General features: G+C 42.5%; 1 protein-coding gene across 1 annotated transcript in view; it reads right to left on the bottom strand.

Moving 5' to 3' along the window:
• Nucleotides 1–26,465, bottom strand: part of pkd1a (polycystic kidney disease 1a) — an 84,713-nt gene that overhangs the window by 36,668 nt on the left and 21,580 nt on the right. Inside the window, exons 7-22 of the mRNA XM_058090334.1 lie at nucleotides 25,418–25,678; nucleotides 25,167–25,335; nucleotides 23,848–24,025; nucleotides 20,240–20,454; nucleotides 18,754–18,875; nucleotides 18,517–18,667; nucleotides 16,196–16,458; nucleotides 15,711–16,073; nucleotides 15,109–15,585; nucleotides 14,882–15,010; nucleotides 12,903–13,078; nucleotides 12,307–12,437; nucleotides 8,471–11,079; nucleotides 8,186–8,383; nucleotides 7,130–7,429; nucleotides 6,614–7,053 (exon numbers count right to left, since the gene is read on the bottom strand). Of these exons, the coding sequence (XP_057946317.1) occupies nucleotides 6,614–7,053; nucleotides 7,130–7,429; nucleotides 8,186–8,383; nucleotides 8,471–11,079; nucleotides 12,307–12,437; nucleotides 12,903–13,078; nucleotides 14,882–15,010; nucleotides 15,109–15,585; nucleotides 15,711–16,073; nucleotides 16,196–16,458; nucleotides 18,517–18,667; nucleotides 18,754–18,875; nucleotides 20,240–20,454; nucleotides 23,848–24,025; nucleotides 25,167–25,335; nucleotides 25,418–25,678 (6,182 nt within the window). The remainder of the gene's footprint in view (nucleotides 1–6,613; nucleotides 7,054–7,129; nucleotides 7,430–8,185; nucleotides 8,384–8,470; nucleotides 11,080–12,306; nucleotides 12,438–12,902; nucleotides 13,079–14,881; nucleotides 15,011–15,108; nucleotides 15,586–15,710; nucleotides 16,074–16,195; nucleotides 16,459–18,516; nucleotides 18,668–18,753; nucleotides 18,876–20,239; nucleotides 20,455–23,847; nucleotides 24,026–25,166; nucleotides 25,336–25,417; nucleotides 25,679–26,465) is intronic.

Genomic DNA, 26,465 nt, shown 5'->3' with positions numbered 1-26,465 from the left:
CAAGCAGTACTATGCTTCTAAGTCCACCCCTGGCTGTAAGCTAGGTGCGGGGCAGGGGGCGGGCAAGCAACCAAAGAACTCGTCTTCTGTTCCCAAGCCTGGCTACTGCTTTCGGTGTGGTGAAGACGGCCATGTCAAGACCAATTGTAGTAATCCCCCAAACGCTGCACTCGTTGCTGCCAAAAGGAAACGGTTTGCGGAAAGGCAACAAAACTGGCAGAAGTTAAACTAAAGTCAGTTTCAGTTGCGGGGCAAACTGGAACTGGTGTGAACTCACAATGTCCCTTCAAGAAACACGTAAATTGTCAAGAAATAAGTCAGAACTTACCTGCTGTTCCATCCCGATTACCCAATGGCTTGGTCGGATCCCGTTGCACAGCCAATATCAAAATCGCTGGGGAAGACTTTAACTGTCTCTTAGACACGGGATCGCAAGTCACAACAATCCCAATATCCTTTTATAATCAACATTTCTCTGACCAGCCAGTGAGATCATTAGGAGACTTACTTCAAGTTGAAGGAGCGACTGGACATGCCGTCCCTTACGTGGGATATGTGGAGATGATGGTCACTTTCCCAAAAGAGTTCCTGGGAGCAGATTTTAACGTTGCAACGCTAGCGCTTGTTGTCCCTGACATTGGAGGCAATCAGTCCCCAGTGTTGATTGGCATGAACACCTTGGAGCCCTTATATAGTCACTATATGGGGAGTGAATACTCAGACTTCCAGCCAACTTCCAAAGGCTACCGAGCCGTGCTCAAATTACTGCAGGTACGCAGTAAGCAGCAACAGGGCAAGGATGGAGTGGTGAGGTTAGTCGGTAAGTCCGCAGTCACCATTCCCGCCAAGCGTACTAGCGTCGTTGAAGGCTTCATCTGCACCAGGATGTCATCTTCTGGCCAATGGGTGCTTGTGGAGCATCCAGCCTTACCACTGCCTGGTGGGCTGTGTGTTAAAACCACCTTAGTCGTGGCCCCAAGCCAACCCAACAAGAAGATTCCTGTCATCCTCAGTAATGAGTCAGATCATGACGTGATCATTCCACCTCTCTCCACCATTGCAGAAATTGCAGTATCACCACAGATCCTTTCGCACAGCGTATCAAACCATTCATCAGGAAATCCTACCAACACTCTGAAGTTGGATTTTGGCGAATCACCGATTCCGCCAGAGTGGAAGAACAGAATTATCGAGAAACTTGGGCAGATTCCAGATGTCTTCGCACTCAGTGATATGGATTTTGGACACACTGACAAAGTAAACCATCACATAAAGTTGCATGACGAAACTCCATTCAAACACAGAGCCAGACCCATCCACCCTCAAGACATTGAGGCAGTCCGACAACACCTAAGGGATTTGTTGGAGGCTGGTGTCATTCGGGAATCGGAGTCTCCGTTTTCATCACCCATTGTCGTGGTCCGGAAGAAGAATGGTGATATACGCTTATGCATTGACTACAGGAGATTGAACCTTCAGACAATCAAGGACGCTTATCCCCTGCCAAACCTCGAAGAGTCTCTTTCAGCTCTGACTGGTTCGAAATGGTTTAGCGTTCTTGATCTTAAATCTGGATACTACCAGATCGACATGAATGAGGCCGACAAAGCTAAAACAGCTTTTGTGACGCCCATCGGATTCTGGGAGTTCAATCGGATGCCCCAAGGGGTAACAAATGCTCCATCTACATTTCAACGGTTAATGGAGAAGAGTATGGGAGATCTTCATCTAAAAGAAGTTCTTGTTTTCCTTGATGACATCATTGTATTTTCAGACTCACTGGAAGAACATGAGCGGAGGCTGTTGCAAGTATTACATCGGTTGAAGGAATATGGTCTGAAACTCTCTCCAGAGAAATGTAAGTTCTTCCAAACATCTGTGAAGTATCTGGGACACATTGTTTCGGAAAGGGGAGTAGAGACAGATCCAGACAAGATTCATGCCTTAAAGTCCTGGCCAATTCCGAAAACTTTGAAAGAACTGAAGTCATTCTTGGGATTTGCTGGGTATTACCGGAGGTTTATTAAGGGGTATTCCACCATTGCCAAACCTCTCAATGACCTAACCCGGGGGTATACACCTACCTCCAAGTCTCTGAAGTCCAGCTCAGCGAAATACCAGGATGCCAAACAACCCTTTGGTGAGCGATGGTCGCCTGCTTGCCAAGTAGCATTTGACACGCTCATTACGAAGTTGACCAGTTCCCCTGTCCTTGGGTTTGCCGACCCGAAGCTGCCGTATATCTTGCACACAGACGCCAGCACTACCGGTCTCGGGGCTGCTCTATATCAGGAACAGGAGGGTCAGCTGAGGGTTATCGCCTACGCCAGTCGTGGCTTGTCAACAAGTGAATCAAGGTACCCTGCCCACAAACTGGAGTTTCTTGCACTTAAGTGGAGTGTCTGTGAAAAGTTTCATGACTATCTGTACGGGGGCCACTTTGTAGTAGTGACTGATAACAACCCGCTAACTTACTTGTTAACCTCTGCAAAGTTGGATGCCGCCAGTCACAGATGGCTTGCTGCCTTGTCCACCTACACTTTTAAGTTGCAATATCGAGCTGGGAAGCAGAACCTTGATGCTGACGCACTGTCTCGGCGACCTCACAGCCACCCTACTGACCTGACAGTACCGAAAGACTGGGATTTGATCTCCAAATTCACAGATGAGCATGTGGTTGAACCAGGTGAAGTAGATGAACTTGATCCTGATATTGTTTCTGCTATCTGTCATCGCTGCCTTGTCATCAGTCAGCCGGGCAGTACAGCAGAGAGTTCCCTAACTCTGGTTGAATCCTTGAGTTTGACAGCCAAAGCCATCCCTGACTGTTATGCAAGCGAGGACCATCATGGTTTACCAGTTGTTCCCTCCCTGTCACACCTGGACCTCAAGGAAAAGCAACGTGCTGATCCTGTCATCAGAGAGGTCATACATCAGATGGAGACTGGAGAGAAGGTCCTTCCAATGCAAAGGAAAGAGCTACCAGACCTTGTGTTGCTGCTGAGGGAGCTTAGCCGTCTTGAGCTACAAGAGGATGTTTTGTATCGGAAGAGGTATGAAAGGGATAAAGTCTTTTTCCAGTTGGTGCTACCAGACGAGCTGCGGTCAGTAGTTCTCACAAGTCTGCATGATGACATGGGACATATGGGCATCCAGCGAACTTTGGACCTTGTACGTTCTCGGTTTTTCTGGCCTCATATGACTGCCGACATTGAGACTAAAATAAGGACTTGTAACCGTTGTGTGAGACGTAAGACACTACCAGAAAGATCTGCGCCATTAGTTAATATAAAAACCACACGTCCTTTGGAGTTACTTTGCATGGACTATCTGTCACTAGAGCCAGATCAAAGCAATATTAAAGATATCCTTGTTTTCACCGATCACTTTACAAAGTTTGCAATAGCTATACCCACAGCAAACCAAAAGGCGAAGACGGTGGCAAAATGTCTATGGGAGAACTTCATTGTGTGCTACGGAATACCTGAACGGCTCCACACAGACCAAGGACCTGACTTTGAGTCAAAAATGATTAAGGAGCTTTGCCAACTTGCTGGAATTTCAAAGACGAGAACAACTCCATATCATCCTCGAGGGAACCCCGTTGAGAGGTTCAACCGCACACTACTTGCCATGCTTGGAACTCTTGAGCATAAACAGAAAAGCAAATGGAAAGATTATGTAAAACCGTTAGTGCATGCATATAACTGCACAAAGAATGACGTCACAGGATTCACCCCATATGAATTGATGTTTGGTCGTTCACCACGTCTTCCGGTGGATCTAGCTTTTGGATTGCCGGTAAAAGAAAATCAACCCACCACACACTCCCAGTATGTGGCAAGTCTTCGTTCCCGACTTGAAGAAAGTTTTCAACTTGCATCCAAAAATACTGTCAAATCTGGTGAACGCAACAAAGCACGATTTGATCAGCGAGTTACCCCGTCAAGTCTGGAAGAAGGAGATAGAGTCTTGGTTCGGAATGTCAGGCTTCGTGGTAAGCACAAGCTGGAGGACAAATGGGAGCAGGAAGTCTATGTTGTTGTGAAGCGTGCTGGGAACCTGCCTGTGTATACAGTACGACCTGAAACCAACACGGACGGACCAGTTCGTACCCTGCATAGAGATCTGCTACTTCCATGCCCTTTCCTACCAGCGAGTGGTGACTTAGAACTTTTACCGACTACACCACCTCGTCGTCCTTTCACTCGGAGCCAGAAACAAGCCAGTGCAGATCAGACCGAAGATCTGGATGATGGTAACGAGTGGGATGTACCCCAACTCGGGATTGATCCAACAACATTCCAGTTCCATCATTCAAACCCAGCTAAACTCGTTACTGAGATCACACGTCAGCCTATGTCAAAGGCTGTCGCTCTTTCACCTGTGCCTGTGACTCCTATTTCAGAAACTATGACCGTACCTGCTGATGGGGACTCTGCTGCCGAATCAAATTCCTTACCCATGGAAGAAGACCCTGAGCCTGGTGAGAACTTACCTGAAAGGGAAAGACTCCCATTTATCGGTGTTCCTGAAGATCTGTCTGTAGAAGAACCAGAGCTCATTGATCAAGCAGAGATATCCCCCACTCGGAATGAGTTGTTGCTCAGTCCAACACATGCTGACGCTCAGAACGCACCTGCTAGCGAGGTACCGGCCATAGACTCCACACCTGTCGTTAGAAGGTCTAGTCGGCAGCGTCACCCTCCTAATCGACTCCAATACGCAACACTAGGCAATCCCCTTATTTCAGTCGTACAGACTTTATTTCAAGGGTTAGTTGACGCTTATGGCGAAGGCTTTGCTACCTTTGCAGCGACCCGTCCTTCGGAACCCCACATTCTCGATGTTTAGCATGCATCGGGAGTTGCATGTTCTAAAGGGGGGAGGGTGTAACCCAGATAGAAAATAAATAATATATAATTAATTAAATTTACCGTGCGTACCATGTTTTGGGGTGCAACGTCATTAGGTCACGTGACGGTGTCTCACCAAGTCACGTGACTGCGCGCCACCAATCAGTGACGTATATATAGTCCGGAAGGGACTACACACCGGTAGCGGTGAGGGACGCATGGAATCGCTGCAGGTATTTAAAAGGTTTCGTTGTTTAAGTTTACAAATGGAAAATGTCTAACCATTTTACATACGTGGTCGGGATATAGGGGCCGTCCACCGACGCTGAACTTAACAAGAGCAGTGTTCGATCACACCTATGGAATTGGTGAGTGTTGACATTTCACTACTAAACGGCATTAGCACCGTTTACTAGCACCTTTTGTCTGTCACTGTTCTCCCGATTGATTAGATTATAAGATTAATACTAGTTTGATTATAATGAATAATCCCGTAAGTGCAATTATTTATTATAAATGATAATATATTGTACAATTGAAGTTATGATACGACTTGTATTATATATGTAATTTGAATGGTTGTGTGCACATAATTGATGTCTGCTGGTCCTATTTTATATAGGCCAGGTTTTGATGGCAAGCTAGGAACCCTGCATTGAGGCAACACGCCTGGAAGTTGGAAGCCCAGATAACTGATGAGCTGTTACCCACCTGCTCTGCTCTGACCGGGCTGGTAGGAGGCTTTGCAGCCGTCCTTTTACTTTTCGTCTCTTTGGCCTTCATAAAAATCTTCACTCCTTTCCTCCACTCCTGAACCTCTGGACACTGGATTACTGGGCCATTGGACTGTTGTATGTTTTTGGGACTCTCAGTATATGAGATGAATGTGTTTTGTAAATTGAGCTCATTGAAATGTAAATTTGTAAATTAGTGTTGTGAATTGTATTGTTCTGGTTTTTCACTTTGTAATATATGGTACCGCCACTGCTGCAAATTGTGTGCTCGCCTCTTTTCCATCTCACTCCCAGAGCCGAAATCTGGATTTTTCTGAGTCTAGCCTAGAAATTACAATTACAATTAAAGTATCTAAAGCTAATATTAAATGTACTAGCGCATTGTACACGCTACACTCGCATATATCGGATGGCCGCATCGTGGCGCTCCGATTCGCCGAATCGTGACAGGCCGCTATACGACGTCATTTGCAGCGTTTGCAGCGTTGCCTGCGCGTCCAGGTACATTGGAAACATAGTCAAGGAAGTGCCTTTTTATAACGGATAAAATCCCATTTACGCATATACCGGATATAAATCCGATATATGCGTAAAACGGACATTTTCCGGTATACGCATATAACGGATTTCGCTTATATCGGACAAAACCAGTGGGAACAATTGAATCCGATATATCCGAGATTTACTGTAATAATAAAAATAATAAATGTTATTTATATTGCACTTTACATTACAGAAATCTCAAAGTGCTACAAAGAAAGCATAAAACCTACAGTGACGCGATAAAACAACACAACAAAAGGTATATATATATTTATAAAAAGGCTAAGAAAAGAGCCTATGAGAAAAACATATGAGTATATGCTCAGGTCATTCATAAAATAAAAAGGTAATGATAGAAAATTAGAAAATATTCACTCTGGCAAAAAAAAATAAAAAATACCAGTGTTAGATAGACACACATGAAATACTGATGAAACTTAAAAAAAGAATCACAGGGTGATAAAACATGTTCTCACTGACCTTGCAGCCATGACGCTAAGTTGCAGACAGGCAACCTTCCGTAATGGAACGCCTTCATATGACAGAGAAAACACCAAAGTATAGTTTCCTGTAGCCAGCGCCATTTTGGGCAACGACAGCTGTAGCCGCCGCACGTCTACCTCCACGGGGAGGTCAATGACTGCACTAGACGATGGCTGAGCGGGTTGAGCCGAGACTCCAGATGCAAAAAGTAGGTCATTATCACAGGATGGTGTTGAGAGAAGTTGCCACAGGTACTGTGCCCCGTAGATGACACAGCCTTTCAGATCCACGGTGGCCTCCACAAAAGTGGGCTGGGATCTCCAGATGGCGAGGCGGGGTGCTTGAACCACCTGTACCTCTGGCTCCTCGCACTCTAACACGCTGATCTTTACTTCCACCTGAGCCAACACCCAGCTCACCAGGTTACTGCAGTTCACCTAGAAAAGAGGAAAAATAAACTGTAGTACAAATACTACACAGAACTCAAACCTCCTTTAAGATCAATACACCTACTTGCACCATGTAGTGTCCTGGGTTCTTGTACTCGTGACCCACAGTTGTGGTGTTGGTATGAACAGGAGCGGAACCATCATTAAATTCCCACGAGCATTCCACTGGATGTGATCTTGGTGTCACAGAAGCCAGCAGAGTGACCGTCTTATTGACCAAAGTGTCCCGAGGTGTTGCGTAAAGAACCGCATCCGTAAGCAGGTTCTGCACCAGGATGTGCTTGGTTATGTTCTGAGCATGGAGTGCGTTGAAGGCCCTCAGGTAAATGGTCAATAAACCTGCTTCTTCTGGTATGTAGGCTACCTGGTAATAGCGTGAGGAGACAGTGAGAAACATCACTATCTGTATATGGTCTTCACAGCTGAAAAAGCAAGATGACTATGAACTACAGTAAACCTCGGATATATCGGACTCGGATATATCGGAAATTCGCTCACAACGGACAGATAAAAAAGAACCTATTTTTCTGTAATGCATTTCCAATAAAAATTCATTGCATATATCGGATTTTTTATAACGGATTTTGCCTATTTCGGACAAAATCTCCAGTCCCGTTCCAATGCATTTCCATTAAATTTCCCTGGCATATATCGGATGGCCGCATCGTTATGCTAATCTTGTTGATGTCACTGGCTATTGTCTTTCTCCTGGCTCCAGATTTAGGACAAATATAAAAGTGAGTGACGTCAATAATACTAGCACAGCAGTGAATGAGATCTTAACCTCACTATTGGAAATAACGTAGGCCTGACGGGCGTAACAGGGCCTAGCTTAATTAACAATTTGTTATGCTCAGAGTCCAATAAAGTTCAATTCTCATTACCTTACGTCTCTTTTCATTGCCCAGTCCAGGTACATTGGAAACATAGTCAAGGAAGTGCCTTTTTATAACGGATAAAATCTGATTAACGCATATACCGGATATAAATCCGATATATGCGTAAAACGGACATTTTCCGGTATACGCATATAACGGATTTCGCTGATATCGGACAAAACCAGTGGGAACAATTGGATCCGATATATCCGAGGTTTACTGTATGAAGACAAACACCGTACCTCTTTGCCGATATGTGAGGTCTTGTGGAGGTGATGTAGGTCAAACGTCCAGAGGAAACTAACAGGTTTACCCGTCGTGATGTTGGCCGTGAATACCCTCTTCACACCTACAGGGATTGCTGTGCAGCTTCCTTGGATGGACAATCCACGCAGCGGCTCCATCACCTCAACCTGTAGGTGTCTGCGCTTGGAACTTACCTAGAATGATAAGACAACATATACAAATATTGTATTTAATATCTAAAAAAGTATGATAATAAGAGCAGCGGTTCAAGTTATCCTTACCTGATTGTGAGCAGTGAGGTTCACCATGTAGGTATCGACCCTGCTGAATACGTGCACATATGTTTGGTTGAGTTGCGGGGTAACGGTGGCATCGCCGCTGATGCTGAGGATCAGGCAAACATCTGAGCCCGCTGCCAAAGTAATATTGAACTCCACCTTCTCACCGAGCACTGCTATCTTTTTACTTGCCCTCAGCTCCAGCCCTTGAATCTTGTCCTGAACAAATAACTCCTTTGAAATCACTTGTCCACTGACATCATTGGTGGCATTCAACACAACGGTGGCTGTCTTTGGCTTCTGGAAGACCACAGATGTGTTCTGTCCTGTTTCTGTGTTTCCGTCAAACATCCATGTCCATGTCACATTGGTTCCTGTCACGACGCTGCCCTGGAGCGTAACAGTGACCCCCGTTGCTGTGTAATTGTGCTCAGTCACGTTGTTTGCTTTAAACCCAAGCCCGGAGATGACTTCCTGGACGCTCACTATCTCAGACACAAGCTCTAAACTAACTTCATTGAAGACCTCCACGGTAACTTTGTGTAGTCCCGAACTAGGAAAAGTGTGAGTCTTCCAGAATCCGTTCCACTGCAGTGGATCTCCGTTAACAAACCAGCGATATTGCAGGTCTGAGCCCTCCAAAGTGGACACTGACAGATTAGTAGAAGCGTTGACAGCAACGGGATTTTTGCTGATGTGCAGTTTTACTCCTCCGACTGGATCTAGGAAGTGGATGGTTCTGTTTTTAGACAGCTGACCCAGGAGGTTAGCTGCTCGAAGACTGACCTCGCACGGCCCCGGTGTGGAGAAATTGACCTCCACGGTCTTACCGCTTATGTTGAATCTGGAGTTGATAGGATCGAGCTTTCTGATGACATTCCAAGTAAAAGTCATATTGGTTCCTTCTTTTAAGTCTGCGTGAAGGTGGAGAACACGGTTTGTAGCAAAACACCAACCACCTATGCTGGTGTCTCCACCTTCCGGTAAAATATCGAGGTCCTCCAGCTCACGCTGAACAAACAGGAAGATATTAGCTTGGGCCGTTCCTACGTCGTTCTCTGCTGTCACAATAATATTAAAAGTGCCAACGGAACGGAAAGTGTAGAACATGGTGTGGATTCCTGGGATAGACGTACAGCGGTCGCATAAGATCCATGAATATCTGACATCATCTCCCTCCAGCGTTTGAGCCTCAAAATGCACCGAGGCATTGAGAGGAACATTTACCAGGCTTGCGTTGACCGTTAACCCACGAACTGGCGCCAGCACCGCAACGGGTAAAACAGTGGAATTCCTGCTGACTGAGTTCCTTGCCGTCAATGTGATGTTGTAGTTTCCAGAGAAGTTGTAGGCGTACAAGACACTGTGGCCGGAAAACAGATTCCCATCTCCAAAGTTCCATGTGTGAATGACATCAGGAGATGAGATAGGGGTCGTGAAAAAATATGGCTGCCTAAGTATCAAGTAATTGTACTTGGTGCCGTTATGTAGAATAACAATGGGCCCAATTGGCTTCTGAACCTCGACGAGAACACTAGAATTACTTGCGGAGATGTTATTGGAGACCGTTACTGTCACTATGTAATAACCTGGATTCGGAAATGTTGTCACGACATTCCCAAAGCCATGCATCACAACGGGTTCTTCCTGTGTACCGAAGTTCCACTGATAATTATAGGCAAACTCTGGCTCGGCTCTGGCATGTAATCGAATTTCTTCACCGACAGCATAGTGCGTTTTCTCGAGGGTAAGGTTGATGCTGGTTAAGGTGGGCTCCACGCACACCCATCGAAAGAAGCTGGCTTTGGAGGCCTTGTTGATTCCGCTGGAAAGATTAAGAGAAAGATGGTAGTTCCCGCTTGTCTTGTAGATGTGTGACACTCTTGGATTCCCAAGGTGGGCCTCATTAGGACTTCCATCTCCAAAGCCCCATTCATACAGATTGGTTGATGCATTGCCAGACACCCATGTTTCAAAGTCGACAAGTGTCCTTTCTTGGACACATCCGGAAGGCTCCATCCTGATAACTTGGAATATATAGACCTGCACGGGAACGGTAGTCCAGCCGGAGCTCACTGCATTCGCAGCAGTCACATTCACTGTGTAGTTGCCATCTTTAGTGTAGCGATGAGACACGTGGGGTTCCGATGTCGTGTAGATACTCCCGTCACCCATTGAAAATGTCCATGTGATGTTATTACCTGAATCAAGGTGCGCGCTAACTGTAGTGAGACTGTTAAGCTCCGTCGGAGAGGAGCTTTCAGCGGTTAATTTTCTAATCTCATCAAATACAAAAATGTTAGCACAGGCTTTGGTGTCGCTGATGGTGTTATTCACCGACACGCAGACATTGAACGCACCGCTGTGCGTGTATGTGTGTGCCACACGGCGACCTTGGGACTGAGAAGAACCATCGCCAAAGTTCCAGTCGTAGTGAATTCCGTAGGGCGAGGGCAAAGGGTGAGCCTCGAAATCTGCAGATTTTCCGGCGAGGAGAAGTTGCGGCTCCGTTTGTATGTCAACACGAGTTAGGATGCTGTAGACGCTCATGTTGATGCTTTGACTGACGTTCTCGTAACGATTGGACACTGACACCAGTGCTGTGTATATTCCTATAGAAACAGAGTAAAAATAGTAGTAAAAAAAAGTAGTAAAAAGAGAACATAAACTATGGAATTAACCACAGGCTTTAGAGCAGGGGTGTCCAATCGGTTTCCACCCAGGGCCATATACTGAAAAAAATCAAATAATGATTACATTTTGGAGATATACTAAGACGTTATATACTATATATATATACAGTAAACCTCAGATATATCGGAAATTCGCTCACAACGGACAGATAAAAAAGAACCAATTTTTCTGTAATGCATTTCCAATAAAAATTCATTGCATATATCGGATTTTTTATAACGGATTTCGCCTATTTCGGACAAAATCTCCAGTCCCGTTCCAATGCATTTCCATTAAATTTCCCTCGCATATATCGGATGGCCGCATCGTGGCGCTCCGATTCGCCGAATCGTGACAGGCCGCTATACGACGTCATTTGCAGCGTTTGCAGCGTTGCCTGCGCGTCCAGGTACATTGGAAACATAGTCAAGGAAGTGCCTTTTTATAACGGATAAAATCCGATTTACGCATATACCGGATATAAATCCGATATATGCGTAAAACGGACATTTTCCGGTATACGCATATAACGGATTTCGCTTATATCGGACAAAACCAGTGGGAACAATTGAATCCGATATATCCGAGGTTTACTGTATTTCAAGAAAAAATAGACTGCATCGCAGCTTTAGGTAAAAAAGATCTTCTTACATTACATTTTCTTCTTCTGGTAATATAATTACTTTATTACCCCAAAATTTGGAATTTATCCTCATACTTTTTCCAAACCAAACTGTTTTCCAGTTTGATTTATGTCTTAAATGGCTTTTTTTAAAATTTCATTATATCTCCTATATCGGGTAATACAAGTGTAAAAGTGACTATAGGGGTGTTATTTCATGTCTAAATGGCTCTAATAATGTTACAAAACCTATACATTGTGAACATGTTGTCTAGGCTCTAACTACAAAAATATTGTATTCATAAAGAAGGAATCCTACTTGGTGGAAATTCACTTATCATGGTTGGGTCTGGAACCAATTACCAATAAACAATAAACCAATAAACCAATAAACAAGGGATTACTGTACTGCTCTTTTTTCAAATTTTTGCTGGTTTAATTGTATTTTAGAATGTGCCAGGCACCATTAAAAAGAGCAGTCTGACAACAATGGTGACAACACCTCTGAATATATTTAGAATATATTATTCCTACTGAGTGTTACCTGGTTGAGAGTAGACATAAGTGATATTGTTGCTTAGTAGGACTTGATTGGGGAAGTCTGGACAGAGATCAGATGCTGCGTAGGGTGGCTTGAATTCAAACTCTTTATATCCCCCGTCCCCAAAAGACCATCTACAGCAGGAAGAACGTAAAACAATACAAAATATGAGCTTGAGAAGAACATGTAGCGTCATTGAATAAAAGCACTGATGACCATTTTCATATACACACACAGTCAACCAGAAATGAGGAATTGTCTCTGACAAGGCAATGGAAATTTGGGTATGGAGAAGTGGAAACTGAGTGGACAAAGACTGGTAGGAACGGAGGAAAGTGTATCCCACAATGAGGACGGTGGTAATGTGAAGAAGGGAGAAAAGAAAAAAGTGGAAAAACGGAGAAGAAACAAAAAAAAAAAAACGTGCAGGGGAAAAAGCAGAGTAGAAGGGAAAATTTGTGTCAGCGATCTAGTCTAACCACATAGTTATAGAAAAAATACAAACATAAGAGCAGGAAAGAGAGGAAAAAATACAACAGCTAAATAAAGAAATAAGCATGAAAGGATCCATTTAACCACGGTCTCTGTATTCATCATACCTAAAGGTGGCCATTACAGACATGTCCACGAGCACAGATGCAGTCAGTGTCTGAGTAGAACCCTGAGGGACCACATCTGGAACACCCTTCACCGTGAGGTTGCTCATAGGCTGCAGACGGTCCACGGTGACGTTAAAATGCTCTGTGAGGCTGCTGATGTGGTTCATAGCCGTCACCTGGAAAAGACACCAAACCAGATTTGAAGGCTGACTTGACAATAAAACTGAATATATGCAACTGGATTCAAGTGACTCAATTCTCCCGTGTGGTCCAGTTTTGTCTACGTATCGTGTCATGTATATGTATGCAATCCGATATGAATCAGGACTCTACCATATGTGCAAAGACCTGAATATAATAAGTGGCTGCGGTGTAAGCAATAGAATGGATACTTTATATCCTGTATTTGTGGGCCAGCAGCATACACACATCTACCCAAACCACAGTGAGAACGATGCATCCAGAGGGAAAAAAGGTGGACTAATGCCAAGGACTTAGGATCGGATTATAGGTCACTTGAAAATACATGCAACCAAATGGATGCTTGAGGTAATTATCTGTTGTCAAGATAATTAACACTTAATCTTAGTTGTGGATTGAAGGTTTTATTTTGCCTTATTCTCATTAAATGGGACCTATTATGCTTTTTCCACTTTTCTGACCTATCAATGTGGTTAGAATGTTGTACAGTAAACCTCGGATATATCGGACTCGGATATATCGGAAATTCGCTCACAACGGACAGATAAAAAAGAACCGATTTTTCTGTAATGCATTTCCAATAAAAATTCATTGCATATATCGGATTTTTTATAACGGATTTCGCCTATTTCGGACAAAATCTCCAGTCCCGTTCCAATGCATTTCCATTAAATTTCCCTGGCATATATCGGATGGCCGCATCGTTATGCTAATCTTGTTGATGTCACTGGCTATTGTCTTTCTCCTGGCTCCAGATTTAGGACAAATATAAAAGTGAGTGACGTCAATAATACTAGCACAGCAGTGAATGAGATCTTAACCTCACTATTGGAAATAACGTAGGCCTGACGGGCGTAACAGGGCCTAGCTTAATTAACAATTTGTTATGCTCAGAGTCCAATAAAGTTCAATTCTCATTACCTTACGTCTCTTTTCATTGCCCAGTCCAGGTACATTGGAAACATAGTCAAGGAAGTGCCTTTTTATAACGGATAAAATCCGATTTACGCATATACCGGATATAAATCCGATATATGCGTAAAACGGACATTTTCCGGTATACGCATATAACGGATTTCGCTTATATCGGACAAAACCAGTGGGAACAATTGAATCCGATATATCCGAGGTTTACTGTATTATCATGTTAAATGATGCCAAAGTGAGCTCTGAAAGAAGCTGGGGATGGCTCTGAATGCTTGGTTTCAGAGAGTTTTTTTCACACCGGCTCGCTGTGATGTCACAGCCGGATTTCCTTATATGATTGCCCCCCGGTACAAGCTGTTTGCGATCAATCACAGCGAGTGGGTCGTGGGTGGAATAAATTAAAAAAAGACTGTTTTGGAAAGCCAAGGAAATAGAGCTGGGATATGTGCAGATTCTGGAAGATCTAGAAAGCTTTCTTCGTGTGTGTGTGTGTGTGTGTGTGTGTAGCTGTTCTAAAGGAGTCCACAACTCAATACAAAGGGCCCAAAATGTGCATAATAGGTCCCCTTTTATCATCTGATTGATGCCGCAGTCACACACCAGGTCCAGCAGGTGGGGCTGTATTGAAAAAAGCTTACTGTGTGTACCAGCTGGTGCACACTTGTAATGTGGCTCACACGGCTGGGGTTAAATTCCATTGCTGCCATATCATAATTTGTTAATCAAAGGACAAACAGATTGTTGGTAAAGGTCTATTATCTGTTGAATCATTTCCAGTATTTAATTAATAAAATTAGATTCCGAGAATATATGGATATTATGTCAAATCTGAACATGTGAAAGAAACTCACTGTGAGCTTGTAGACTGCAGCGTGCTGGTAGATCACATTGAGGACGGTGTTGTAATAAGTGAAGTAGGGTTTATCATCAACTGTCCATTTGTACGTGGGATTCGAACCTTGGACTTCTGCTGTGTAGCTCTACAAAAACCAAGACACATATAATAACAAATATATGTCATATATAGGAAACACTGAACACTTAATATGACAATACAGCAACATAAAGATAAACACACCACAACCGACTCCATGAGGACCCTGTGATCTGGGGACGGCTTGACCACCAGTTCTCTTAAAGGTTCTTCCAAGTGAACAACCACAGTCAGGGTGGATTCTGTGACATTGTTATGGGCATGAAGCTCCACCTGTATCGGCCCTCTATGCTCCTCCGGCCCCAGGTTTAGATCCAGTGCTGCATAAAGGCTCGGTTCTGTGAACTCCATCTCTGAATGAGACCCATGCTTGCAGAGTGTTGGACTGGATCGAAAATTTGAGGGACACTCTGACTGAAAGGTCACGCTGTGATTAGTTCCTCGTTGAGATGCTCTTGTGATGTATCGGGACTGGACATGGAGGAGAAGCCGGGTATTGTTTGGCTGCAGGTAGAGGCTGTCGTTCCAGAGAGGTGGGTGCAAGATGGTTAGACCCAAAGGAGGCACTACATGCAATGAGCATGATGCTGAGACTGGATATGATGGCTCAGCAGAGGTCACCTGGAATTATGTTATCGCAATGTCAGAAGTTGTCTCATTTACACACACACACAAAAAAAATCAATATGTGTGGCTTCCTTCATGTTGGATATGACTCGTTGCATGCTGGGATATGACACACTTACCTGCAGAGTATAGAGTCCAGGCTGGGATAAGCCGACAGACAGCTGCGCTCCCTGCAGCAGCACCTCGCTGTGTCCCACATACAGCACCCTAATGGGGCATACCGCATCCTGCAGCCAGCCCGCCCCACCAGTCTTCAGTCGCGTCTCCAAGTCAAGATGGGGTCGAGAGTCAACACTGTGGTCAGCTGATCGTCTGCTTGAGTTAATCAAGATCCATTCGGATTGGTTGAGGACTAAAACAGGCTGCCGCCACAGAGAAGTTGGAATGGACTGGCAGCGAAGAAGTGATGCTCGCCCTGCATCGTGTTGAAGGGCAATGACATCACCAGGGGAAACCAAGATATCTTCCAACTGGTCTCGTACCTGAAAAAAAACACATTTTCAGGAAAGTAGATACAAAGTTCCATGGGTATATTTCATCTGACTGCACACATAATAGTAGTTGAGTGGTTTGGTGGTGACAACAAAAGTATCATTCCCCTCACCAGAATGTTTGCAGCTGGCCCCGCTGGCAGAGTGAAGGTCACCTCGTCTTGTAGGGTGTATTGAGGTCTCAGAGCTTCAGGTGGAAGATGGGGAGCTCGGGTGCAGTTTTGACAGGAGGATGGGAAACACGGGCTCGAGAGAGCCAGGCACTGGTGCTGGAAAGGACACCACTGTTGTAGTTTGGGACAAGGGGGTGGCTCGACATCCTTGGTTTCATTCGGGACGCATGTAGCCACTGGAGCGCAAACTGGACCTTGACAACCTGAAGTAGAAGAATGATTGCATTGAATGATTGCACACTTTTTCCAGACACACTCCGGTTAGCATGTATGGCGCACGTCTTGTCTTTTTGTTAATTCAATTAATAAAATTAATTACATTAATTTAATTAATTAAATTTATTATTTATTATGACACAGGAGCCAGGCAACGACATTTTGTTGGCAATTTCACTGCTGTGTTATTGTGCAATGACAATAAAGAAAGTCTATGTCTATGTCTATGTCTATGTCTATGTCTATGTCTATGTCTATGTCTATGTCTATGTCTATGTCTATGTCTATGTCGATGTCGATGTCTATTTCTATGTCGATGTCTATTTCTATGTCTATGTCTATGTCTATGTCTATGTCTAATTCACTACATGAATCTTTGTTCTTTTGTTCTTTGTTCTTAATTGTTTTTCCTTCACAAAATGCCCTCCCTTGTTAGCATCCTATAAGCTAGCTTACAAAATGGCAACAGGAATCGGAGTTAACATCAGCGGTTAGCTCTCAAAAATGTTTATAGTTTTTACAATTACAGTTTTACATGCATGAATAAATTATAAATGTATAGAAATGACAAATGACAGGGGTAAATAAACATTTAAAGTGACTTTTACCTTCATTAAACATGCTATGGCAGCGAGATCAACCACCACCAGCTTCCTGTTTTCAGTCATGGCTAGAATCACCTCTTCAATGAAGGTAAAAGCAATCATAAATGTTTCTGCTGTTTTACTGTCATCGTCTTTTATGTTAATATTTTGGGGTTTCTGGAAGAAGTTTACTGTATTTACATTATTTCTTACAGGAAAATCTGATATGGTTAATGTCTGTTTCGGACCTTCTGGAACAAATGCTAACTATTGTTCAATTGTATCTGAAAATTCTGCCTTTAAAAATATAATTATTGTATTTTTATATAAATATAAATGCTCAATTACTATCAAACCCCCAACACATATATTAAAGTGACAGTGGCAAATATTGGAAGCATTTCAAAGACAAAAATATGCAATACCATTTGGTAGTATACTGTTTTATCTTCCTGTTTTCAGTCATGGCTAGAATCGCCCTTATCAATGAAAAGGTAAAAGCAATCATAATTGTTTCTGCTGTTTTACTTTAATCGTAAAACTATAAAAATGTCTTTTGGGTTAACATTTTGGGGTTTCTGGCAGAAGTTAACAAATTATTTTTTTCAGATTAAAATGAACAAAGCATTATTAGAGCCCTGTAGACATGACAAAACACGACTATAGTCACATTTATACTCTTTTTATTTACAACATATTGCGCAACTGCAGGGTCTTGAGACACATGCTAACTCGCAAACTAGAGAGCTAGCGACCTAAACGGTAGCCTTCAAGTTATTTCCTTTAAACTTAAATAGCCTAAAACTTACCATTTCCACACGGATAGGGAGGATAAATATTAACAGTTATTTAACCTTTAACATGAACATTAATCAAATGTAATAATTTTTTCTGGGTACATGATACCATACAGCATCCATATCATACTTGCGCGGGCCGCACTAACATTAAACTTTCATATCAAGGCGGGGGCCTCAAACTTGTGTCCTGCGGGCCACATTTGGCCCGCGGGCCGCGTGTTTGAGACCCCTGTTCTAAAACAATTTCTAACTTTTGTTCAATTGTATCTGAAAATTCTGCCTTTAAAAATATAATAATGCTCAATTACTATCAAAAACATTTTTAATTAACCTGCATCCTTCTCACAGTTTCACAGCATTTTGGTCACATAGTTTACAGCAGCTACACAGTTGTGCCATAAAGCTGTTTTTTATATAGTTTCACAAGCAGTGCAGCTCCCTCATCATCACCTCTTTTCAGTTGCGATGCACAAGCAAAGGGACAGGAAGCATTCAGGCAAGACATTCCTGTCGCATTCAAAGCCGTCCTTCATGTTGACCAACATAACAACTTACGACAAGCTTTCTTAGTGTGTGCATGCGTGGTCGCCGAGGTGTGAGCGCAGGTGGCTTGTATGTAGAAAAATGTGTTTTTTTACGCGTCGTTTGGTGTGAGACTCACCGGGCAGGAGCAGGTGCAAGCCGGGGTAAGGACAGTGAGGTCTGTAGGTTTGGAATTTAATATGGATTTGTGAGCTGAGCTCCTGCGTGACAAACTCCAGGGAAGACAATCGACCCGCCTTAACAAAGCTCAACGCTGGGAAGAGCAGTAACTGAAGGAGAGACAGAAAAACCAAATGGCTAAATGTTAAGAAGACACACATATTTTGTCAAATGAAATATTTGGCGAGTACTTCACCTCTATAGCAGCGCTTGCTGGCTGTGCAGCAGAGAGTGGTGTAATAGGCGCGACAAGCAAAGAATTAAGGGAGGGAAACACTGGCAAGCCGACCGTGTAGATTCCTGCATCCGGAACACGAACTGTTAGAGGGAGAAACAACAAGAAAACAAGGAATTATGTCATAATTCAAGCAGTGATGCCGATGCAAGAAAAATAATACATTTTATAGAAGTACAGCAATCCCTTGTTTATCACGGTTAATTGGTTCTGTGATAAATGAATTTCCATGAAGTATGATTCCTTATGTTTAAATAATATATGTTCTAGTTAGAGCTAAAGCTGTTTATGCCCTTCTAAATATGCTTTTTAAGTTAGCGGCTCATATTTTATCCCAGCACTTTGCTTTACAATGAACGTAAATATGTGAATGAGCGTGATAAGCAAGGAAAAAGGAGATATAGTTAATAATAGTTGTTGGTTGTTCCTTGTTTGTTTCATTAAAATGATTGTTGACCACCTCGTTGCTTTTCCCGCCACGTCTGGGCAAAAGCTACAGAATATTATATCTACAAAAAGTGGCCAGAAATATTTCAATATTGAACAAAGCAAAATTTGTTCTCAATCAGAAATCACTCCACACTCTTTATTGCTCTCTGGTTCTACCATATCTTACTTATTGTATGGAAATATGGGCTAATAACTATAAAAGCAATGTTCACTCACTAAATGTACTGCAAAAAAAGGTCAGTAAGGATAATTCATAATGCTAAAACAAAACCATAAAAACAAAAAAAAAAAACATATCAGGAAAGCAGGAAGTGAACAAATGTAACAGTTACTGATTGTAAAAGTACCAAATGGAGGGGTAGGATTTAATAAGCTTTGCTTCTTCCTACTCCTTTTGGACATGTGGAACTGTGAACTGATTATGGGATCACTCAATATTAATCTAATGCATGTTCAAATGAAATAAAACCATTAACATTACCATTACCATTACAAAACACATCATAATCTGCGAGTTTGCAGCAGTGGAACGGTCAGATTACCGTATTTTCCGGACTATAAGTCACACTTTTTTTCATAGGTTGGCTGTTCCTACGACTTATACTCTAGAGCGACTTATAAATGAAAAAAAAAATTTATGTTACATAAACAGTGGACACCTTTTCTGTTCATGTTTATTTTTTGTGTAGCTGAATAAGCATTGTGTTAGCATATCTTACACCTATTCAGCCTGTTCTCTATTCTTTTAATGTTAGAACTTGCCTTCCAAGATGACGTAATGTCTGTTTTGGTCAAGTAGTTTGTAAAATTACCCGCAAAAAATGCGACTTATGTATGTTTTTTTCTACCTAATTATGCATTTTGGCCTTGTGCGACTGTTACTCCGAAGCGACTTATAGTCCAGAAAATATGGTATGTGTTTCCCAGCATGCTTCGCTGATGTTAAAATGATGGCTTTTGACTGTTTTATGGCCTCTTTATTGAATATAAAACAAACCTTGAGGACTGTACTGGCAGACAAATGCCCGCTTGGTGTTGCACGGATGCAAACTGGTCTGGGCACGCTGATCAAGGGACACACAAAAGTTTACACGGAAAATTGGAAAACGAGGTGGAAGGCCTTCCTCTCCGTTCTGAGCATCGGAGCCATTGACCCAGCGCAGCCTGCCGGGGGAAGTGACGTCACTCAAGCCGAGCCACACTCCTCGTTCCCTGGAGACGCAAGAGACAGGTAGAATATTGATGGACGCAGCACCTGATCAATACCCAGCGTGGAGGCTGCTCCAGATGGGAACTCAGTAACACAAGTAAAAAAAAGCATGATACAGTATGTATGCAATGATCAAAAAAGCTTCTCTACGTGGCTTTCATGCACATTGCTAAATACCAGCGTAAGAGTGACATCGCAATCAGCAATCAATAATGCAATCAATAGTGTAGGCGTTGAGAGAAGCGCTACAAAATGCGCCTTGATTGGGACCCAGTGGGAAATGTTTAGTGTGGCCTTGTTATTTGGATGCAGGAATTGGATTTTCACACCACGGTTCCGTCAATGGATGTTTTCTCTCAATCGATTTGACAATTGGCAGAAGACAAAAAACGATTTTGTTATTCATTTTCAGACATTTTGTTTTGTGTTTATAGGTTATCCCGTAAGGCATGACACCGGTCCTGATACCTGACAAACCATGTGATGATCTTATTATCTCATACTATTTAATCATGAGCTTATTATCACGTACTATTTAATCAAAAGACCATTTTGTTTCCAGAAAGTTTTCAGTTTATTACATGTATTACAGTAAACCTCGGAAATATCGGATTCAATTGTTCCCACTGGTTTTGTCCGATATAAGCGAAATCCGTTATATGCGTATACCGGAAAATGTCCGTTTTACGCATATATCGGATTTATATCCGGTATATGCGTAAATGGGATTTTATCCGTTATAAAAAGGCACTTCCTTGACTATGTTTCCAATGTACCTGGACGCGCAGGCAACGCTGCAAACGCTGCAAATGACGTCGTATAGCGGCCTGTCACGATTCGGCGAATCGGAGCGCCACGATGCGGCCATCCGATATATGCGAGGGAAATTTAATGGAAATGCATTGGAACGGGACTGGAGATTTTGTCCGAAATAGGCGAAATCCGTTATAAAAAATCCGATATATGCAATGAATTTTTATTGGAAATGCATTACAGAAAAATCGGTTCTTTTTTATCTGTCCGTTGTGAGCGAATTTCCGATATATCCGAGTCCGATATATCCGAGGTTTACTGTATATCTAAACAGTGTAAACACAGGAAGTTTCGCTTTTGTTTTTCCATCATGTAACATGCCAGAGAGTTGAATTTTTAATTTTTGAGAGAATCAGGCTTGTATTCATCCCCATTTTCTTTTCTGATTGATAAAATAAACATAGACACGTATTTGTTTAACTCAGGCAGGGGAATACTTTCTACCAGTCTTTGTTCGTTCTTGTAGTTGATGAGCCAGAAAAAAGCTCGAGGTCGCTTTGTTTTCCGACTTGTATTTGTATTTTTAGTTTTTTCGATCATTTCAAGAGTGTCCTCCTCATTAATAGTGATAAAACGTTCCATTTCTAATATTCTGTTTGCTATTTTGCCTATTTGTCTTTTGCCGGGAGTGTCAACCGTTGACATTGACTGATTGGTTGTTTCACGGGCACGATACCAGAGCAGCGCGCTCTGAGTGGACAGCTACGGGGGCTGATACTGGACATAATTAAACTCTATATTTTATCAGTATCACTGCCCTCGGCTTTGACACAGTATCATTTCGGCCTTTTCCCGTATCATTCATGGGCGTTTTCTAGGGTACAGGGACAATTAATACTGTAGTATGTGATAAATGATGGTATAGGCTGAGCAGGGGGGATTTTTGGGGCGGCTGAAAAATAAAAACCTAACTAAAAAGAGACATTTCTTCTCTCTCGTTCAGGTATTTTGTCAACTTCTCACATCTGTGAAAACGTCGTCTGAAGTGGACAGAGCAGAGTAAACATGACAAAGGGTCTCTGGGGCAAAAAAAAAAAAAAAGGAAGAAAAAAAGTTCCTTATGTAAGCAAGAGGGTGGAGAAACTGTAGAGAGGAGGATGTCTAGGAGGGGTGGGGGGGGGGGGGGCATCTACAGCAGCTTTTTCTTCTCCTCTTCCACTTTACTCAACAACCGTCCATCTCCACACATTAACACAGACACACATATTTGAGCTCTCATCGCAGGGTGTCAAAAGTTGCCATGCAGCTGTGCTTATACAGATGCGCTGGACCCTGACCTTTGACCCTTAATGACAAACTTACACTGTTGTTTTGTATGACTAGAAGAATCCGGGGTGAGCGGAGTTCAACTGATGGTCATCCAAACCCCCAATACGTATATTAAAGCGGTGATTTTCACCGGTGAGGAATTGTCAGGTGTGCCGTGAGGAATTATCCAATATCACTTTTTATAATTAACATTTATTAATCATCATTTGCAAATATTATGTCAATATCCATGTATACGTGGACCCAAATATTCCAATTGCATTTGGTTTATTTGCTCAAACGGAAAGAATTGAACCTTTGTATACGCCTCATTCCGAAAGAATAGTGCCAATCCGAATGAATATATAATCGGATTAACAGGAGTGGAATATTCCTTTCCCCAATCCGATTGAGGTATCTTGTAGCCGCTCAAACGGAAAGTTGTCAGGGTGCGTTCTTCTTCTTCTGTACTTTATTGGCGGTTGGCAAGCAGCTTTCGTGTGCATTAGCGCCATCTGTGGAACAGAATCTAAACCCTTCTATACGCCATTCATAAGTCCATAAGTCAAAAGAAAATATATATCTATATAAAACATGTACCCAGTTGAATTATAAAATATTAGCAAGCTTGAATTTGATCCTTTTCCTGGTTAAATTGATCATATCGCATGCTCAGATATGACGTAACACGCAGCTCCAGACGTTCTTCAGTTTTAAAAATGGAGGCCAGCAATCGGCACTGGACTGATACGGAAAGTTTGTTTTTGATTCAAACTAAATTTCAAGACTGGACAAACGAAAAATTGGCAATACGGAATTATTCCGACAAGTTATTCCAAAGACCAACTCGGGGAAGTCGGTATCACGTGATGTTGGTGTTTACGTTTTACTGGGCATGCCCCATTGACTATTCTGGTTGATTATAGCGACGCATGTAGACAAGAGATTGGAATATTCCTTTCCATGTATACCATTGTTTCCGGAAAAGTCATTGGGAAAGAGAAAAACTCCTCATGTAAACATGGCTACTGTGGAGTGTCCGTGGTGTAAAGACTGGCAGAGCAATGTAATATCGGTCCGTGTGGCAACACCTAGCTCCTTCCTCCTATAGACTTAGTGATGTTTTCCAATGTAAAAAAAAGTGCCGTGGCTCAAAAAAGGTTGAAAAACACTGTATTAAAGTGACAGTGGCAAATATTGGAAGCATTGCAAATACAAAAATATGCAATACCATTTGGTAGTATACCATTTTATATTGATCTAACACACACACATACTTCACCCTGATACATGTGATGCAAAAATAGACCCAAAAGCCTGAACACTTCACTCACTGTGTAACTTTATGAGCCAGCAGGTTGCGCAGCGCGTCACCTCTGACTATTGCGAGATCCCCACCGCGGTCTAAACACTGTTGGTGAGCATCGGTCCAGCTCAACTCCCCCGGAACAATCTGGAAACAGCATGAGGACTCAGCGTGATAGACCCCATCTTTTGGACAGTAGGGAGAGGCTGACAGGACACACATATTTTTATATATTAGAACAACATTGGTGCAGAACAGTCAGTGACAGTTTAGTGATCACATGCTATAATGATACCATGCTTTGGTCAATTATTATGTCAAGCGATACTTGACATACCAAGGATGGACACCTGTGAATTGATGGTACTTTCCTAGATGCGAGACACCACTAGTGACAAGAAAGTGTATTTTTTGTGGCATGTGTGCCCAAAATAGCAGCTGAAATCGAACAAAGGGCATGACAAAAACTTCAATTCTAGCCATTTTTTGTCCCGGTAAGTTTACATAATATTTGATCCAGTGTACAAAAAAATCATAAGGAATTGTTCTAAAGCAGGGGTCTCAAACATGCGGCCCGCGGGCCAAATGTGGCCCGCCGGTCATTAGTTTGAGGCCCCCACCTTGATATGAAAGTTTAATGTTAGTGCAGCCCGCGCAAGTTTGATATGGATGCTGTATGGTATCATGTACCCAGAAAAAATTATTACGTTTGATTAATGTTCATGTTAAAGGTTAAATAACTGTTAATAGTTATCCTCCCTATCCGTGTGGAAGTGGTAAGTTTTGGGCTATTTAAGTTTAAAGGAAATAACTTGAAGGCTACCGTTTAGGTCGCTAGCTCTCTAGTTTGCGAGTTAGCATGTGTCTCAAGACCCTGCAGTTGCGCAATATGTTGTAAATAAAAAGAGTATAAATGTGACTATAGTCGTGTTTTGTCATGTCTACAGGGCTCTAATAATGCTTTGTTCATTTTAATCTGAAAAAAATAATTTGTCTACCCACCAACTATATGTGCTTTCTTAAGTTTTTATTATTTGCCATTTTATTATTATTATTATTATATTTATTTATTACTGATTGATTGATTGATTTTCTTTATTCTTTATTTGTTTATTTATTTTTCATTTTATTTTGTGCAGAAAAATAAAAATTAAGATATTTAGATGGAAAATCGGAACCAAAGCACTGAAAAAGTTTATATATTTTTCTGTTTTTAATAAATGCGTTTTGTTTTTTTTGGAAAAACTGATGCGGCCCAGCCTTGCCCAGACCCTAGCTCCAGGGGCCCCCAGGTAAATTGAGTTTGAGACCCCTGTTCTAAAGCGAAGTCCAGAGCATTTAGCTCACCTTTGGTGATCTGTACATCATCTTTTACAATTTTCCAATCCACATTCAGTCCAAGTGCTCCCCAGCTGACAAGTGGGACTTCGAGACTGCTATTGGCCACGGTAAGAAATGGGCAGTGGAGCTCCAGTTTGGGAGGAAACGCCACAGTCACTTCTCCACGTGCAGATACCTGGACACATGGAGATGTAGCATCAACCACATTTATTGTACAATCAATACATACAAACAATAAAACCATCTCTCTTGCTCACCTCCTTGTGCCCAGCCCAGGCTATCAAACTGACCGTATACCGCCCTGGAAGTCCATACTTGTGTGTCGCCATCGTGGGTTCTGTTGTCGAGGTGTTGACGCGAGGTGAATGGTCACCAAAATCCCAGGACAGCATTATTGGGCTGACGGAGGAGGATGCTGAGAAACTGATGCGGTCATGAACGCTTTGCAATGGGAGGGGCTTCAGTGAGACCGAGAAGTCAACTGCAAACACGTCGTGGGCCAGAGTCCAACCACACTCCTGTGACCCACAAGAGAGAATATGTGTAAATCAATGTAATTTTACTGTTATGTCAATTTGCTAGACCAGTGTTTTTCAACCTTTTTTGAGCCACGGCACGTTTTTTTTTACATTGGAAAACATCACTAAGTCTATAGGAGGAAGGAGCTAGGTGTTGCCACACGGACCGATATTACATTGCTCTGCCAGTCTTTACACCACGGACACTCCACAGTAGCCATGTTTACATGAGGAGTTTTTCTCTTTCCCAATGACTTTTCCGGAAACAATGGTATACATGGAAAGGAATATTCCAATCTCTTGTCTACATGCGTCGCTATAATCAACCAGAATAGTCAATGGGGCATGCCCATTAAAACGTAAACACCAACATCACGTGATACCGACTTACCTGAGTTGTTCTTTCACTTGTTGGAATAATTCCGTATTGCCAGTTTTTCGTTTGTCCAGTCTTGAAATTTAGTTTGAATCAAAAACAAACTTTCCGTATCAGTCCAGTGCCGATTGCTGGCCTCCATTTTTAAAACTGAAGAACGTCTGGAGCTGCGTGTTACGTCATATCTGAGCATGCGATATGATCAATTTAACCAGGAAAAGGATCAAATTCAAGCTTGCTAATATTTTATAATTCAACTGGGTACATGTTTTATATAGATATATATTTTCTTTTGACTTATGGACTTATGAATGGCGTATAGAAGGGTTTAGATTCTGTTCCACAGATGGCGCTAATGCACACGAAAGCTGCTTGCCAACCGCCAATAAAGTACAGAAGAAGAAGAACGCA

This window comes from Doryrhamphus excisus, chromosome 1 (genome assembly GCF_030265055.1).
Source record: "Doryrhamphus excisus isolate RoL2022-K1 chromosome 1, RoL_Dexc_1.0, whole genome shotgun sequence".
NCBI lineage: Eukaryota > Metazoa > Chordata > Actinopteri > Syngnathiformes > Syngnathidae > Doryrhamphus > Doryrhamphus excisus.
The sequence above is the reverse complement of the archived record's forward strand: the minus strand, read 5'-3'. Positions and strand labels throughout refer to the sequence as shown.